Source organism: Pygocentrus nattereri, chromosome 3, assembly GCF_015220715.1.
Source record: "Pygocentrus nattereri isolate fPygNat1 chromosome 3, fPygNat1.pri, whole genome shotgun sequence".
NCBI classification, from domain to species: domain Eukaryota; kingdom Metazoa; phylum Chordata; class Actinopteri; order Characiformes; family Serrasalmidae; genus Pygocentrus; species Pygocentrus nattereri.
In genome coordinates, this window is record NC_051213.1 from 7,431,007 (window position 1) to 7,445,815 (window position 14,809).

Here is a 14,809-nt window from a genome sequence, read left to right on the forward strand (position 1 = left end):
GTATGTTGAATAATTTAAACCCTGTTCCAGTAAGGTGCCATTTATTGAAAATGGATGAAATTGAGGTCAAAAGAATATTAACTTCACAACTTTCAGTAACTGAAGCTTTTGTGCCTCTTCTGTGATTTTCACCATTATAGACTTTGACGCCATTACAGACCCTATCATGAAGGCGAAGATGGTGGCCCTGAAGGGAATCAATAAAGTGATGGCACAGAATAGTATGGGGATGACACCCATAGTCATGAACAGGTAAAACAGCACTTTAATAAGTTAGTCATAAGGGAATATTTTTACCATATGTAGTTACTTATTGTACTGAAAGTAATTTCCAAAGGATCTGTAATAATTGTAAAAAAAATTATTCTAAGTAGCATTTAAGCCATTTGCCTGCAATTTCTTATTAGAACAGCATTGTTAGAAAAGACGGATTTGGAAGGCTACCGTTACTCGTGTTAAGTACATATTATGCTTTTTGTTTCGGGACAGAATGCAGCAGGTGCCAGGAGCACATGGGCCAGATGCAGGCAGTTTCCCTCCACACGTATTTGGACAGGTACGTGCACAAACCTTTATTTGTTATATTTAATTTAAATCCATAACACTAGTTGCTGGGACTTTAACAGCACTTTACTTTTAGGACGGCAAGCTGATACCGCAGCTGGCAAGGCCAAACCCTCCTAATTTTGGACCTGGTTTTGTCAGTAAGTGATGTTTTTAGCTGTTTTTGGTACAGTCTTGTGTCAGTGTAAAGTTAGAACTGATGCATGTGTGATTTTATTTGAATAATATTTTGGTTTTGTCAACCTATTTTAAGATGACTCTCAGAGAAAGCAATATGAGGAGTGGCTTCAAGAAACTCAGCAACTTCTTCAGATGCAGCAGAAGTTTCTAGAGGACCAGATTGGGGCCCACAGGAAATCTAAAAAGGCCCTCTCGGCAAAACAGCGTACAGCTAAAAAGGCAGGCCGAGAGTTCCCAGAGGAGGATGCAGAGCAGCTGAAGCATGTGACCGAACAGCAAAGCGTGGTTCAGAAGCAGCTGGAACAGGTAAAGACGCTCCTTAGAGTCGTGTCGTACACAACGTGCAGTGAGTGCTGGGTGAAAATGGTCTCTGTGCAAAATTTTATTTATTTATTTATTTTGGATGAGGAATTTATAGTTGCAGCTCTGATGATATTGAATAACAGAAATTGAATTTCTTACCTTCTGTTGATGCAAGGAAATTTTTAAACATTTGGAGTCCTGTGCTGCTATTAGAAATCTATTTCCTGTTGATACAAAGAGTATATGGCAACTAAACTTTAAGACCTTTTGTTTGTGTAGGGGGGGGGACAAGGCTCCACTAATTATTTCCCACTGTGGTGACCTTTCCGTGCTGTAGAGTGCAGAGACCTTGGTGAATCCAGGGCCCCAGAACAGAGCATTGTCTGATTTATTCTCTGACATTATCTCTTCCCCTGCTCCATTCTGTCAACATTTTCCCAAGGCCTCCACTCTATCGAGCATAGCTGATAAAGGGGAAATAGAGGATGTCTCTTCTGAGCACATCGTACTGTGCTTAGTCCTCCAGTGGCTCCAGGCTGATTCACAATCAGTCTCACACCAGCTTACTCACATAGACCTGTTCTTCTCCCCTGCTTCTTATTTTTTATTTTTGCCTATTATCCACCCTCGCTTTCTCTGCAATTTCCCCCTGGGATCAATAAAGGAATCTGAATCTAGCTGACTGCAACTTACCTTAAAAAAACTTGATACTAACAGTATTTTCTTTCGATCTAAATATTGAAAGATTTAACTATGTACATTATAAGATTAACTAGGGCCACTGTTAACGCGTTATTCTGTTCTCTCTTAAGCTGTGGCATACAGAATATATATTCTCTTTCAAGCTGTGCCGTATGGAATATGCCCTCATATCGAATTCAGGGATATCTTCTTTTAATTTAACAAAAATATCTTGCATATTTTTGTATCTTTGATAGTAGAAAATCTCTCTCTCTTTTGTAGATCCGTAAGCAGCAAAAAGAACATGCTGAGCTTATTGAAGAATACCGTGTCAAGCAACAACAACAACAGCAGCGAAGCCTCCAACCACCCTCCATGATTAATCCAATTCAGGCCATGTCAGGAATACAAGGCCAAGCCCCTGGCATGATGCCTGGTGGGCCCCACATAGGCCAGCCTATGATGGGTCCCATGCAGCCCCACCCGGGTCAGCCCCACCCGGGTCAGCCCAACCCTGCTCGCATGCCTAATATGCCAGGGTGGCACCCAGGTGGCCCTGCACCCATGGGTGGGCCCAGAATGCCATCTCACTTACCTCCTCAAATGCCACCAGCCAACCTTGGCCAGCCACCGGCACAGCCTCCAGCTGGTTTGGTGCCAAGTGGCCCACCTGGCCAGCCTAGTAGTGTACCTGGAGGTCATGGGGGCGGAGGTGGCGGAGCCACCCCTCACGTGAAGTTTGACGACAATAACCCGTTCAGCGAGGGTTTCCAGGAGCGAGAACGCCGCGAAAGACTTCGTGAGCAGCAGGAGAGGCAGAGGGTGCAGCTGATGCAGGAAGTGGAGCGGCAGAGAGCCTTGCAGAGACTAGAGCTGGAGCAACAAGGTGCTGGCATGGCCCCAGATTCTAACCAGGAAGGCCTGGCCCACATGCCCTTCTACAGCACTGACCTGCCTCAAGACTTCATGCAGCCTACTAGACCTCAGCCACAGCAGCAGATGAGCTCCATGTTTCCCCAGCAAGGAGGACCACCTCTAGAATTTGGTGGCCCTAGCCCAACCTTCATGCAGGCTGGAGAGCGACGGCCCATTCCTGGGGGTGGCAGTTTCCCACCAACTCAGGAAATGAGGCCGAATTTCCAGCCAAAGAATCCGGCAATACATGGGCTTAACTTCATTCAAGGTCAGCCTCGGCCACAAGCAATGATCCAGGGTGGAGCTGAAGGCCCTCTGTTTGGAATGGAGTCAGCCACGCCGTTGCCTCCTAATTACCCTGGTTCAGGTCAGTCTCTCATCCAGCTGTATTCCAACATCATCCCTGAGGAAAAGGGGAAGAAAAAGAGGAATCGCAAGAAGAAGAAAGAAGACGACGCAGATTCAGTGAAAACGCCCTCCACACCACACTCTGACCTGACTGCCCCCCTCACCCCGTGTGTTTCAGACACGTCATCCACCCCCACACGCAGCGTTCAAGAACCCTCTGAATTCTCAAATCCATCATCCTCAATGCCTGGCTTGCCTCCTTCATCAGAGCTGGAGAGGCAGCTTTCTGGAGGTGGTGGGACACTGCTGAGGAGGCAGTCCAGCATGGGTTCCGAAACGGAGCGGAGCATCCTGGATGAAGCCCACGAGATCAAACAGGAGAAACTGGAGGCCAGTGAATGCCAGGGAGCAGAATTGGAGAGATTGGAGCACACAGGTATGGTGAAGGTCGAGGAGAGTAGTGAAGGAATCTCCCCTGGCGTCCCGGGGCAGAGTCCATCTCACAGCACCAAGGGCGACTCGGGGAACGAACTCCTCAAACATCTCTTGAAGAATAAAAGTACACCTCCTCCAGCAAGTACACCCCTCACCCACCAGGTGTCTAGTGACAGCCTGCGATCAGAGGAAGACAGAGTAGCTGACAGTAAAGGGCCTGTGAAGCTGGATTCCACCAACTGTTTGGTAAGAACTTGAACTGAATTTTTAAAATGTAACAAAATGCAAATTAACTTTTTTCCCCCTCTAACCCAAATGTAGTCAGCCAGCAAAGGGGTGCTTGATCAGAGTTTGCTTTTTTGGTTTGTCACTGGAGCTGTGATGCTATTGAAGACAGAGAAAGATGGATGTAGTTCTGTCAGTTTTTATAGATATCTGCATTTCTTGCACAGTATTGGAAAGTACAGAAGCAGGCCTGTCCTGATCATGATTTTTTTTTTTTTTGCAGGCGATCAACTGCTGCACAAATAATTGCAATTAGCAATTACATTTTTTATAGAGAACAAAATCTAAAACATTTAAAAAGCCAGATGAACCTGCCCAATTAAATTGTCTATTACAACATATACACGTTTGAGCGAGTTAACAACTGTGGGCAATAATTGCAGTCAGCTCAAATAATTCATACCAGGTGGTGTGACGAGCCTTTAAGCAAGTCTTTTTTTGAGATTATTTAACAACTCAACATGGTTTTAGGCAAGCACTTGATGATTTACGCAGTGTGCATGACCCCATTAGTTGTTAGCTATGTTAGCCTTACAAAATGTCAAATACCAAATACATAGTATTGTGTGTGCCTGTGAGAGTGAGACCTTGTTTTGCAGTAGTTTTGACCTAAAACATTTTTTGAAATCCATTGATGGTGGAGAGAATGTTGTAAGGCAAAAATGTTCCTATATAAAATGTACTTTTTCAGTTTTACCACTTTTTATTTTACCATTATCAACACTGTACAAATCTCTAGGTTCACTAGTTGGTATGAATAGTATATAGAATAGATACAGTTTTCTACAATGAACCGTTTCTCATTAAAACACTCATTGTTTACATCTCAACAATTCAGTTATGCAGAAATTTTGAAAGGTCTTTGAAATTCCTTTTTCAAGTCTTTTTCAGTGAACTACAAGAAGTAGTTATGAAGATATGGTCTGGAGGTGTGAATAGCTGGCCACTACAAGTTGTTTGTTTCCTCTGAGTCACCCTGTGAGTGACTAAGAGTTATGTGTTTTCTTGACAGGGTGGCATGAACAACCAAGTGCCAGACAACACAGACACTCTAGAACCTTCTTTACCAGAGCAAGGCAAGAAAAAACAGCGCAATAAAAGGACCCTCAAAGTGGGAGCTGAGAAACCTCCGTCTCGCTGGAAGAAGAGGAAGAAGGAGCAGGAAGAGCGACAGTTGGTGTATCCCTCCACCGACACACTGATGACCCAACTCAAACAGGTAAACCCTCGGCAGCTACACCTACCGCTTACGTGTCACTTGTAAATATAACACACAAGCTTTAAAGGTCACAATTGATTTTGACGGCTTACACACAAACTGTTAAACCCTCTTGTGAAGCTGGTCTTCAGTGGCATTATAGATTTGGGTTAGGGTGAAGATTAGGTTTAGGGTTTATGAAAAGTGACACTGAATTGAAAGGACACTTAATTGAATGTCCGTTAAGATCAAGCTGAGCATCTGTCATCAAATAAAGTGTTGTGACTTCAGTCTTAAAAGCAGTGCTGTTCCACCTTGCCAGCTTTTTATAATGCATTACAGATGAAAATGTCCTAAAGCCACATGAGTCTTAATTAATGCAGAATGTTGATTTTTCTGCGAATGTACCTCTTTAATTACAGTCATCTCAAGGAGTAATTACTTTCATTAAGCCTTAATTGCAGTGCTGGCATGGATAGGTGTGCATAGAATGCATTAAATGGAGTTTGTGAAAGGCCCTTATAGCGTGGTAAATGGAACATTCAGCGCACTTGCATTAAAAAATGATTAATAGCGTGAGAGTGCTTTCACGTCATGCTGGTTATGGATGCACGCTACGCTATAGTGAGCTCATAGCTATAATAAGCCATCTTTATTCAGTCATTTTGATTCTGCTTTTAAGGCAGGGGTTTGAAATGGGGATGCGCATTGTGCTCTTTACTTAAGCTTTAAACTCATTTTTATTTTTTGCTGCATCACATGTACTGAAATTTCTTCAAGGCTGCATCCTGAAGCCAAATACTGCAGAATATTAGTTATTTGAGTCTTCATCTTGTGATCGATTTTTAAGTATGATCTTCAGTTGTCTATTCTGAGGTGTCCTCTTATATTTCAGTAATTGGCCTCAAGGCACTGTACCTCCAGAATGCTGTTTCTTCAAAAGCTCTGTTCCTTCAAAGTCATCTTTTATATCTTTTACCCTTTCTCCTCCCTTACAGCAGCTCTCTCTGCTGCCCCTGATGGAGCCCCTAATTGGAGTGAACTTTGCTCACTTTCCACCTTACGGCAGCGGGCAGCTGAACGGAGAAAACAGACTGTCAGGCTCTTTCGGAAGTGCGTCACTGGATGGCGTGTCGGACTACTACTCTCAGCTCATCTATAAGGTCTGGTTCTACTATCCAGTTTGTCAAGACTCTGGAATTCATACTAGCTTGAACATAAACAATGGACTTCAAATTCTGCTACGCGGCTCGAATGATGAAAGCGTGGTTCTATTCAGTGCCAACACCTTTTGGTTTATCATTTCTAAGGTGCTGGTATTCTTCTAGTTGTTGTTGTTGTTCTAGTGTAGGGTTGGCAACCCAAATGCTAAAAAGAAGCATTTTGACCTTTCCACAAAAATCTAACCACCTTGGGAGCCACAACATTTTATGTCCAATTTACCAACTCGGCTGTAAATCTTTCTTAGTATGTGCTGATGTTCTAGTGTATGATTAAAAAATATAAACGGAAACTCAGACTTACTTTGCTCTGCTTTAAGCTTTAGCTCTGCTACATCTGCTTTTCTTGCATCTCCGGCAGGAAAGCTTTGAAAAGTAGAACAGTTTTTTGTAAAATGTCTCTCAGCGTTTGACTTTTTAATAGTAATAATAGTAATTCTTGTTTCTCGTTCCACATTAAATGACGCCTAACATGCCATCCAAACAAGCAGCTGATGAAAGAGAAGCCAACTTTCAGCTTTGTGACCTTTTAGTGTTCGACAGTTTCTTGTTGCAGCTTAAATGTATCAGGAAACCAGCTGGAGTGATTATAAATGCAAATAAGTCCATTTGACTTCAAATGATCTGTCTTTTCATTAGCTAACGTTACTAGCTAGGTGAGATTGTTGTCTGCGTTGCTAAGGTGACCAGCAGTCTGCATTAGCTTGTAGGCTACATTTAACTCCAGTGTTTAAGACCATTTATTCCCAGAACTGTGTGAGAACGATCAGCAGAGCTTTATTTTACTGCAAAGGAGGATTATTTGATCGTTTTGTTTTGTTTCACCATGCAGCAAAACAACCTGAGCAACCCTCCAACACCTCCTGCCTCTCTCCCACCTACTCCACCTCCTGTGGCCAGGCAGAAGATGGTGAACGGCTTTGCTACAGCTGAGGAACTTGCCAGGAAAGCTGTTATGAGTGGGCATGAAGGTACAAAGTGCTCTCCCTTGTAGTTAAAGGAACATAATCTTTCTAACCACTGGGACTGTGTATCAGTTGTAAATTAGTTGTGAAGCTGTGCTACGTTTTTGGTATGTTGTAGTTAAACAAGCTAATTCAATTAATGAATCGTTCAGCTGTTAATGTAAATTGGCCAGACTTGGACGTAATTCCCCTTTGCTGCTTCTCAATCGTTATTGTTCTTGTCTGCTCTTAGTTTCCAAAACCATGGGACCGAAACACCTCCCAGCTCCATTTAGAGGAGAGGAGGACCTCCTGGCTCAGGCCATTTCTCAGGGACCCAAGACTGTGGATGTGCCGGCCTCTCTCCCCACCCCCCCCTCACACCAATCAGGAGGAGCTCCGGTAAGACATGCTGATGATTGATTGATTTGATTGATTGATTTAGCTGTATTGGAAAAGGCTAATTCTATATTTCTAGGTCAGATTGAATTGTTAAATTTTCTAAAATATTTTACAAATGTAAAATTGTGATAGCTTGCCTACATACAGATGTATATTAACATTCAGTTCAGCCAATTGTTTTTCCAAAATAGTCCATTTTTTAAGATGGTCTATTACACTAGCATAATATTTCCTCTTTAAATCGAGCAGTTTTTAGGAATGACAACCTACTAATTTAACGCAGCTGGTTTAATTAATCAGGCCTTCAGCATCTGAATGAGGGAATAAGGTAGGATGACTTTTTTGGCTCAATTGCCCCATTTTTATGTATGTTTTAAAAATGGTTTCTTACAGGGGTCAGGATCACTGTGGTGACAGAGACACCCCAGATAGTTTCATCCCATCCTCGTCTCCAGAGAGTGTAGTGGGCATGGAGATCAACCGTTACCCAGATTTGTCTCTGGTGAAGGACGAGCCCCCATCCCCTGCTGTATCTCCCATCATCCCCATGCTGCCCAGTGCAAGTGGGAAAGGTCAGTTCATCACATCATCTCTGAGAACCTAACAAAGCCCATAATAACCATCATAAATTCTCATAATAAAACTTTAACTCAAGTGGCAGAGCTCCTGACAGGCAGTGTAAGTTAGTAACGTGCAGTCAGCATGACGCCAGGTTGACTTTATTATAAGCAACCATATGCATTTTCATGGTATATATCTGAGAACATTTCACCTTCTATTTCACTGACTTCATACTCCTGTGTGTAGGCACTGAATTCAAGCAGTGGGAGGTAAAGAAAGAACCTCAAAGCAGTTTCTTTGGATCCCATTTTGAGCCGTCTTCCTCCTATTCTAAGACTGGCCTGATGTCCATAGCGCTCACTCTAAACCAAGCTGCAGCAGAGGTGGGTATCAGCATTTTTATAATCCCAGCTGAACATCTTAAATATTCAACTTTGTCGCTTTTGATTCACAGTTGTAGAATTCAGTTTGCTTTTATTACGTCTATTGCAAATGCACTGTTGTGAACAGGGAGGTTGTATAGGCAGATTTCTGCAATAGGTTGGAGCTAAAGTGTCATTTTAATGTTTGAGGTTTTCATTGTCAAAGGCACTAAATTTTCACAGTTGGGCTAAAAATATGAACAGATATTTACATGGAGTTTATAGGGGTTGATTATTTTTCTGCTTATTTACACCTGACAGCTAAAATTAAAATACTAAGAATGTCACAGAATGCGTCCTGGTGGATGTAAAGAATTTTTGTGTAGTGATACTTTGGTGGAGCACATATGTATTTGTCATTTTCATACCTTTATTCACAATGTAAAATGTAAAGGTAGGTAAATATGTTGTCATCTGTGGCCAAAACACTGAATTTAATATGATGAGTGATGTAACGTTATCATATTAAATTAAGTGATCAATTTTTTACCCATAGGGCTAAGTCGGTATAAACAATTTTGCAGTGTATTGCGATTTGTGTTCAGGCAAGCTCAGAGAACATATGGACCGATTTAAAAAAAATTTCAGATTTGGCCATTGAGAGTTCAAGGCTATAGACTAAATGAAAATGGTTTAGCCAAATATCCAAATGAATCCTTATTCCTGTTTTTGTTTGTAATGTAGAACATTCAGGGAGTGGTGGCAGCAGTAGCTGACCTGCTTTTCGTCCCTGTCCCTGCCAACTACGAGGTGACCCGCACGCCAGGCCCAGAGCCCCGAAGCTCTCTGGTCATGCTAGCTGGCCTCAAGGTCCCTCCGACCCATGGGCTGGACCCCCGGCAAGTTTCTCTATTTCCTCAGGCTGGCATGAGGTTCCCTAGACCACCAGGACCACCAGTTCCCCTAGGAATGATTCCCCCAAATCAGCACTTTGGGTCTCCCAACAGCACGGGTGAGCAGACTCGCACCAACAGGCCTTTTTCGGGGACAGCTGGCAGCGAAGTGTTACAAATTGCTGTCATTGATGCAGTTTGTCAATATCTAATGACCCATGATTGCAGGGTTTAACTGCTTCTTCAAATTAGGTCACTGATGTTTCTCTCGAGTGGATTGAGTCACTGGTTTTCATTCTCACTCTTTTCATAGTGGTTAGCAGTCTGTTTTTTTCTCTCTCTCTTTTTGGAGAATTTTAAAAGGACCTATTTCTTAAAAATGGCTGTACAATGATCGTCATTAAGTACTTTTCCCTGTATCATTTATAAAGGTGAATCGCTTTTAGTTTTTTCTCTGCACTCTAAATTAGGGCTGGTGAACAGAGCATCAGTGTCTGGCCGGGGGGGTGTCTGGGACAGGGAGGGGGACTTTCTCCTTTCCCTGGGTGCGCTTTTTTATTGATCATGTCTTAGATGTGAGATGTTAACGAAAGCCAGTAATGATTGTAGACTAGTCTGCAGACAGTGCTCGTTAGCTCCCAGCTTTGTATTTTAACTTTAAAAAAAAAAACACCCTCATCAGATGGGCTCGGGTGCTTCACGTGGTCATTTCAGACCTTCTTCAAGTGCTTTGAAATAACTGATTTGTTGCCTAAATCATTTGGCGTCTCACCATACACTGGAAAAGATCTGAATGTTGCATGAGAAGCACCACTGTTTAAAGTTCACTTATTTGAAATGCTGAACACCGTGTCACTGAGCTGGTTCCTGTAACTGTATTCTGAAGGTTAACCATGCTTGTCAAATGTTGGCCAGTGTAGCTCCCCCAGGCTGTCATGTTGGAATGTCTTTTTCTCAGACATGTTTATGTAATTCAATCACAGCAGCTCATCATGTTATGCTTCCCTCTAGTACTCCGTTAGGATTCCCCCCCCCCCACTTATTTATATTCTTGGCAGACTGCACGTCTGTGGGTTTGATTGACACGCTGCTGTATTCCAGGTCCAGCTGCGCTCAGACCGGACTATCAGATGGACGACAGCAGCCCACGGCAAAAACCACAGTGGTGTGCCAACTGCAAAGTGGTGGTTCTGGGAAATGGAGTCCGCAAGTCTACCAAAGACTTCCCCAGCCATAAACAGGTATAGATACAGAGTAGTTTTGCACATCCACGTTATCCAAAGATATTTCCTTCAGTATTATAGTACGGCAGAGCAGGGCACTTAACACTGGGCAAAATGTAAAGTCGTCATCTTGTTTTCCCATAGCAACACCATCTAGAGGGCTGTCAAATATTTCTCAGGATTCACCGGGAATTATGTATTCACTTTTTACATCTTGAGTGTTTTTCGTGTATTAATTTGGGTGCCCAAGTCACAGAATTCACATTATTCACGTTATTTTATTTACATTCTTGGAGGCTCCAATATAGCACCATTTTAAAATGTACAAAACTGTTAGAGCTGCAATTTCCCACCAGGATCAATAAAGTTCCTTCCTTCCTTGCTTCCGTCCATACGTCCATCCAGCCGTCCATCCGGCCGGCCAGCAAGGCAGCCTCCATACAGTGGGGTTTTTACAACAAAGCCTTCTGCAGTAAACAAGGATTATTTGTTTATTTCTTTTCTTTCTATGTTAGAAAGCTTTTAAAAACCTGTCTTGAACTATGTTTTTTTATGATTTACCAGATTTTTTGCGACCGTTACAATCAACCCCTCCAAATTTTACAGTTTTACAGCCCAGTTGTTTGTAGATGGTACGTGCTGGAAACAAGTTTATTTGTAGGAGGGATATGTACGTTGCTCATTTAAAATTAAATATTAAGCTATATTTGCTCCCTACTGAATATTAAGCAAATGTTAATGCAAAAAAAGTTATGCAAATTTGATGGAGGAACAAAACATTCTGATTCAAAACTAATTCAGCCTATTGACCGTGGCTTGTGTTGGTTAGTCATTCAGAGAACCTGATCTGACTATATAGGTTGTATTATGGGTCTCCACTTGGGTCACTGAGCCTCATGTTCCCCAAAGACGTGAAAGAGTATATGTGTAACGTGAGTACAAGAATAGACTCTGTTCTCATGGCTCCCTGGAGCCTGGGTGACTTCACAACAACCTGAAGAATTTCCAAACTGAAGGCTTTTCAGAGTGGATGGGCTCTCTCCCCCCACCACTCCACCCTCACCCCCAAAGCAACTCCCTAATTATGCTAATCCAACCCCAACGGGAGTGAATTTTCACTTCCCGTTACAATTACCAGGTTAACTGACATTACCCGAGGTAGTCAGTGTAGTCACGCACAGCCTCAAGAATTCTAAGCTCTCGCAAACAGTTAATTTCACGACCATGAATTTCTGGTCATTCAAATCAGCAGGTAACTTTGATCACTGTGCCCCTTCTATGCAGATTTAATAAGACCTTTTGGCATCAACAAAAAGACTGTGGCGTAACGCAGCCTTTGATCTCCACCTCTTTAGTTAGCTATTCAATTTTGCTGTCTAATGATCATTTGGGGCAATAGGTGGGAAATGGTATAACCCTATTTCCCAGCCTCCCCGGAGCATGTGGCCCTGTTGCTCTGACACATGTTCTCTCTACAGGAGGGCCAAACCCAGGCCGAGGGCAACGCTGTCTTCTGCAGTCACAACTGCTTTGTCCTCTACTCATCCTCCATGCAGACCAAACCCGTAGATAGCAAGGTAAGCCATGTGATAATATATCGAATGTTAGAGTACTGGACAGTCTGCTTAGTGCTTACTTTATCTTCACCTGGAAAAGGGAAAAATTGGCTCAATTGTCATTTGCTTCAACTGCAAGTGTTAAAGGCAGGGGAGAACATGCTGGAGTACCATTAGGTTGTGTTGGAACCAATCTTGAGCAAATACAAACACTTATATTATAATATTGGATAGTCAGAACATATAAAGTAATAGAATGTTGTAGTTGAGATGGTCGACATGTTTGTCTGTATTCTTCTCTCAGCCAAATGTACCTGTCCTACCTGATTCTGAGAAGAGTCCCGTGAAGGTTCTTCACCCATACAGCAACAACATATCTACTCTGGATGTCCACTGCCTGGCCCAGATGCAGCCCAAACAGTCTCCACCCTCCACCCCACCCATCTTCTTCCCCTCTGCCTCTCCCGAGTCAGCCAAGGCCGAAGTCAAGTCGGATGCTCTGAAGGTCACTGTAAAGCTGAAGCCCCGTCCCCGTGCCGTCCATAACACTGGGGGCGATGAGTGCCAGCCCCGCCACTTATCTGGGAAGCGCTGGAAAGGGCTGCGCTGGCGCAAGTGGAGCGTCCAGATAGTGGTGCCCAAAGGAAACCTGCATCTGCGGGACAAGGATGAGCTGGAGCAGCTCTTGAGGAAGCTGGACGCCTCCCTGCGACCTGAGCCGCTGCCCAAAGACCTGCGGCGTTGCTGCTTCTGTCACGAAGAGGGTGATGGGCTCACAGATGGACCTGCCCGTCTACTCAACTTGGACCTGGACCTGTGGGTGCACCTGAACTGTGCATTGTGGTCCACCGAAGTATATGAGACGCAAGCAGGTGCACTTATCAATGTAGAATTGGCTCTGAGGCGCGGCCTTTCAGTGCGCTGCGCTTACTGCCAGCAGACTGGAGCCACCAGTGGCTGCCACCGGCTGCGCTGCACCAATGCCTACCACTTTACCTGTGCCCTCAAGGCCCAGTGTACCTTCTTCAAAGACAAGACCATGCTGTGCCACATGCACAGGCCCCGTGGAGGTTCTAGTGGCTCTGGTAGTGGGGCTCCAGGAGGGCCAGAGCATGAGCTGCGCTGCTTTGCTGTGTTCCGCCGTGTCTACGTGCAGCGGGATGAGGCGCGGCAGATAGCCAGCATCGTGCAGCGTGGGGAACGCGAGCACACCTTCCGTGTGGGCAGCCTCGTGTTCCATGCTGTAGGACAGCTCCTGCCGCAGCAGATGGAGGCCTTCCACTCGTCTGCCGCCATCTTTCCTGTGGGCTATGAGGCCGGCCGCATCTACTGGAGCATGCGGCATGGAAACCGCCGCTGCCGCTACCTCTGCTCCATCGACGAGAAGGATGGCGCCCCTGAATTCACCATCCGTGTGGTAGAGCAGGGCTATGAGGATCTGGTGCTGACCGGCTCCTCACCTAAAGGTAAGCACCACATAGACAGTTTGAGAATGGACTTCACCTTCAGATATCATTTTAAAAATAATACATGAAATCTGGCGGTGATTGATTAGCCTAATATAAAGCTATAATGGGCCTGAAATTTTGGTCTATACCCAAATATAGCCTGAGAATTTTCTGTTCAAAACCAGTCTTGACACCTAGCTTTGTATTTTGAATCTGAAGGTGACGTAAAACTGACAACATTGTGTCTTATCCCAGCCCAAACCACATCAGTCAGAAACTGTACAGCACTAGTTACCATGAAGCAACAGTAATGACAGTCTTTACTTAACTGATAAACAAACAAAAAATAAATGATAATAGAATAAAAAAAAAAAAACAGCAAGTTTAATTTATTCTTTAATTTGTTCAAGCAATGCATTAAACATCATCTCATTTTTAGTCTGGAAAAATGTTCTGTTCTCACACTGTTGATATGATGTCCATCTTCACCTGTTTAATTTTAAAACTCAGTTTTTACCCAAGATTTTAAATAATTTACCTAGAATGTAAAAATATTTTTGGGCAAAAAAATAAAATGTCCTTTTGGCAGCATTGAACTGTACTTCCTTGAATCACTTCCCTGAATCACTTCCCTAATTACATTCTAAGATTTCTAAAGAACCAGTCATTTAATATATTAACCCAATACATAAGAGTCTGCCAACCAGAGCTACCCACCCAGCAGTGGTTCTGTGGTCAGGAACTACACATTAATGAAGGGCTAGATAAGCAAACCAGGCAAATAGGTGAAGACTGTGTAGGTATTGCGTAATCTCAAAGCATTTCATGTTTACACGTGTGCATTATTGTGAGGTTCAAATGGTGTTATTTATCAAATGGTATGTTATGGTTTTACGAAGGTATTACATTTGAAAAGTATTAAAATTGTGCAGCAGTCCCGTTAGCCGACGTGAGCAGTCGAATCCTGTCCGGTTCGGATAAATACTTAAAGCTCTAGCGAGCTACTTCCCGGCTCTGGTCCTAAAGAACACGTCATGCATATTCTGGGCTTTTTCCTTTTCATCCATCTAATCAACTGATTAACAGACTGGCTAATCATCTAATTAACAATTCCTGAGCTGAAGTGTGGGGAAACACTGAAATATACAGGGCAGGGCAACTCCAGCACCAGGTTTGAGGACCACCAATTCAGCCTGATCTCATTTGCAAAATGCTGATATCTTTCTTTGATAAATACTAGTAGGGGACCTTTAGCATTATGCAAATTAGATACTGCCAGTGGGTCTGTACT

At 43.5% G+C, this 14,809-nt stretch overlaps 1 protein-coding gene across 1 annotated transcript in view; it reads left to right on the forward strand.

The window, feature by feature from the left end:
* The window catches only part of kmt2ca (lysine (K)-specific methyltransferase 2Ca), a 254,614-nt gene that overhangs the window by 233,238 nt on the left and 6,567 nt on the right, over positions 1-14,809 (forward strand). The window contains 16 exon segments of the mRNA XM_037537221.1: positions 141-252; positions 490-556; positions 641-704; positions 818-1,050; positions 2,011-3,672; positions 4,724-4,930; positions 5,908-6,072; positions 6,962-7,100; positions 7,327-7,445; positions 7,447-7,475; positions 7,869-8,047; positions 8,283-8,419; positions 9,143-9,410; positions 10,393-10,532; positions 11,993-12,091; positions 12,375-13,536. Of these exon segments, the coding sequence (XP_037393118.1) occupies positions 141-252; positions 490-556; positions 641-704; positions 818-1,050; positions 2,011-3,672; positions 4,724-4,930; positions 5,908-6,072; positions 6,962-7,100; positions 7,327-7,445; positions 7,447-7,475; positions 7,869-8,047; positions 8,283-8,419; positions 9,143-9,410; positions 10,393-10,532; positions 11,993-12,091; positions 12,375-13,536 (4,782 nt within the window).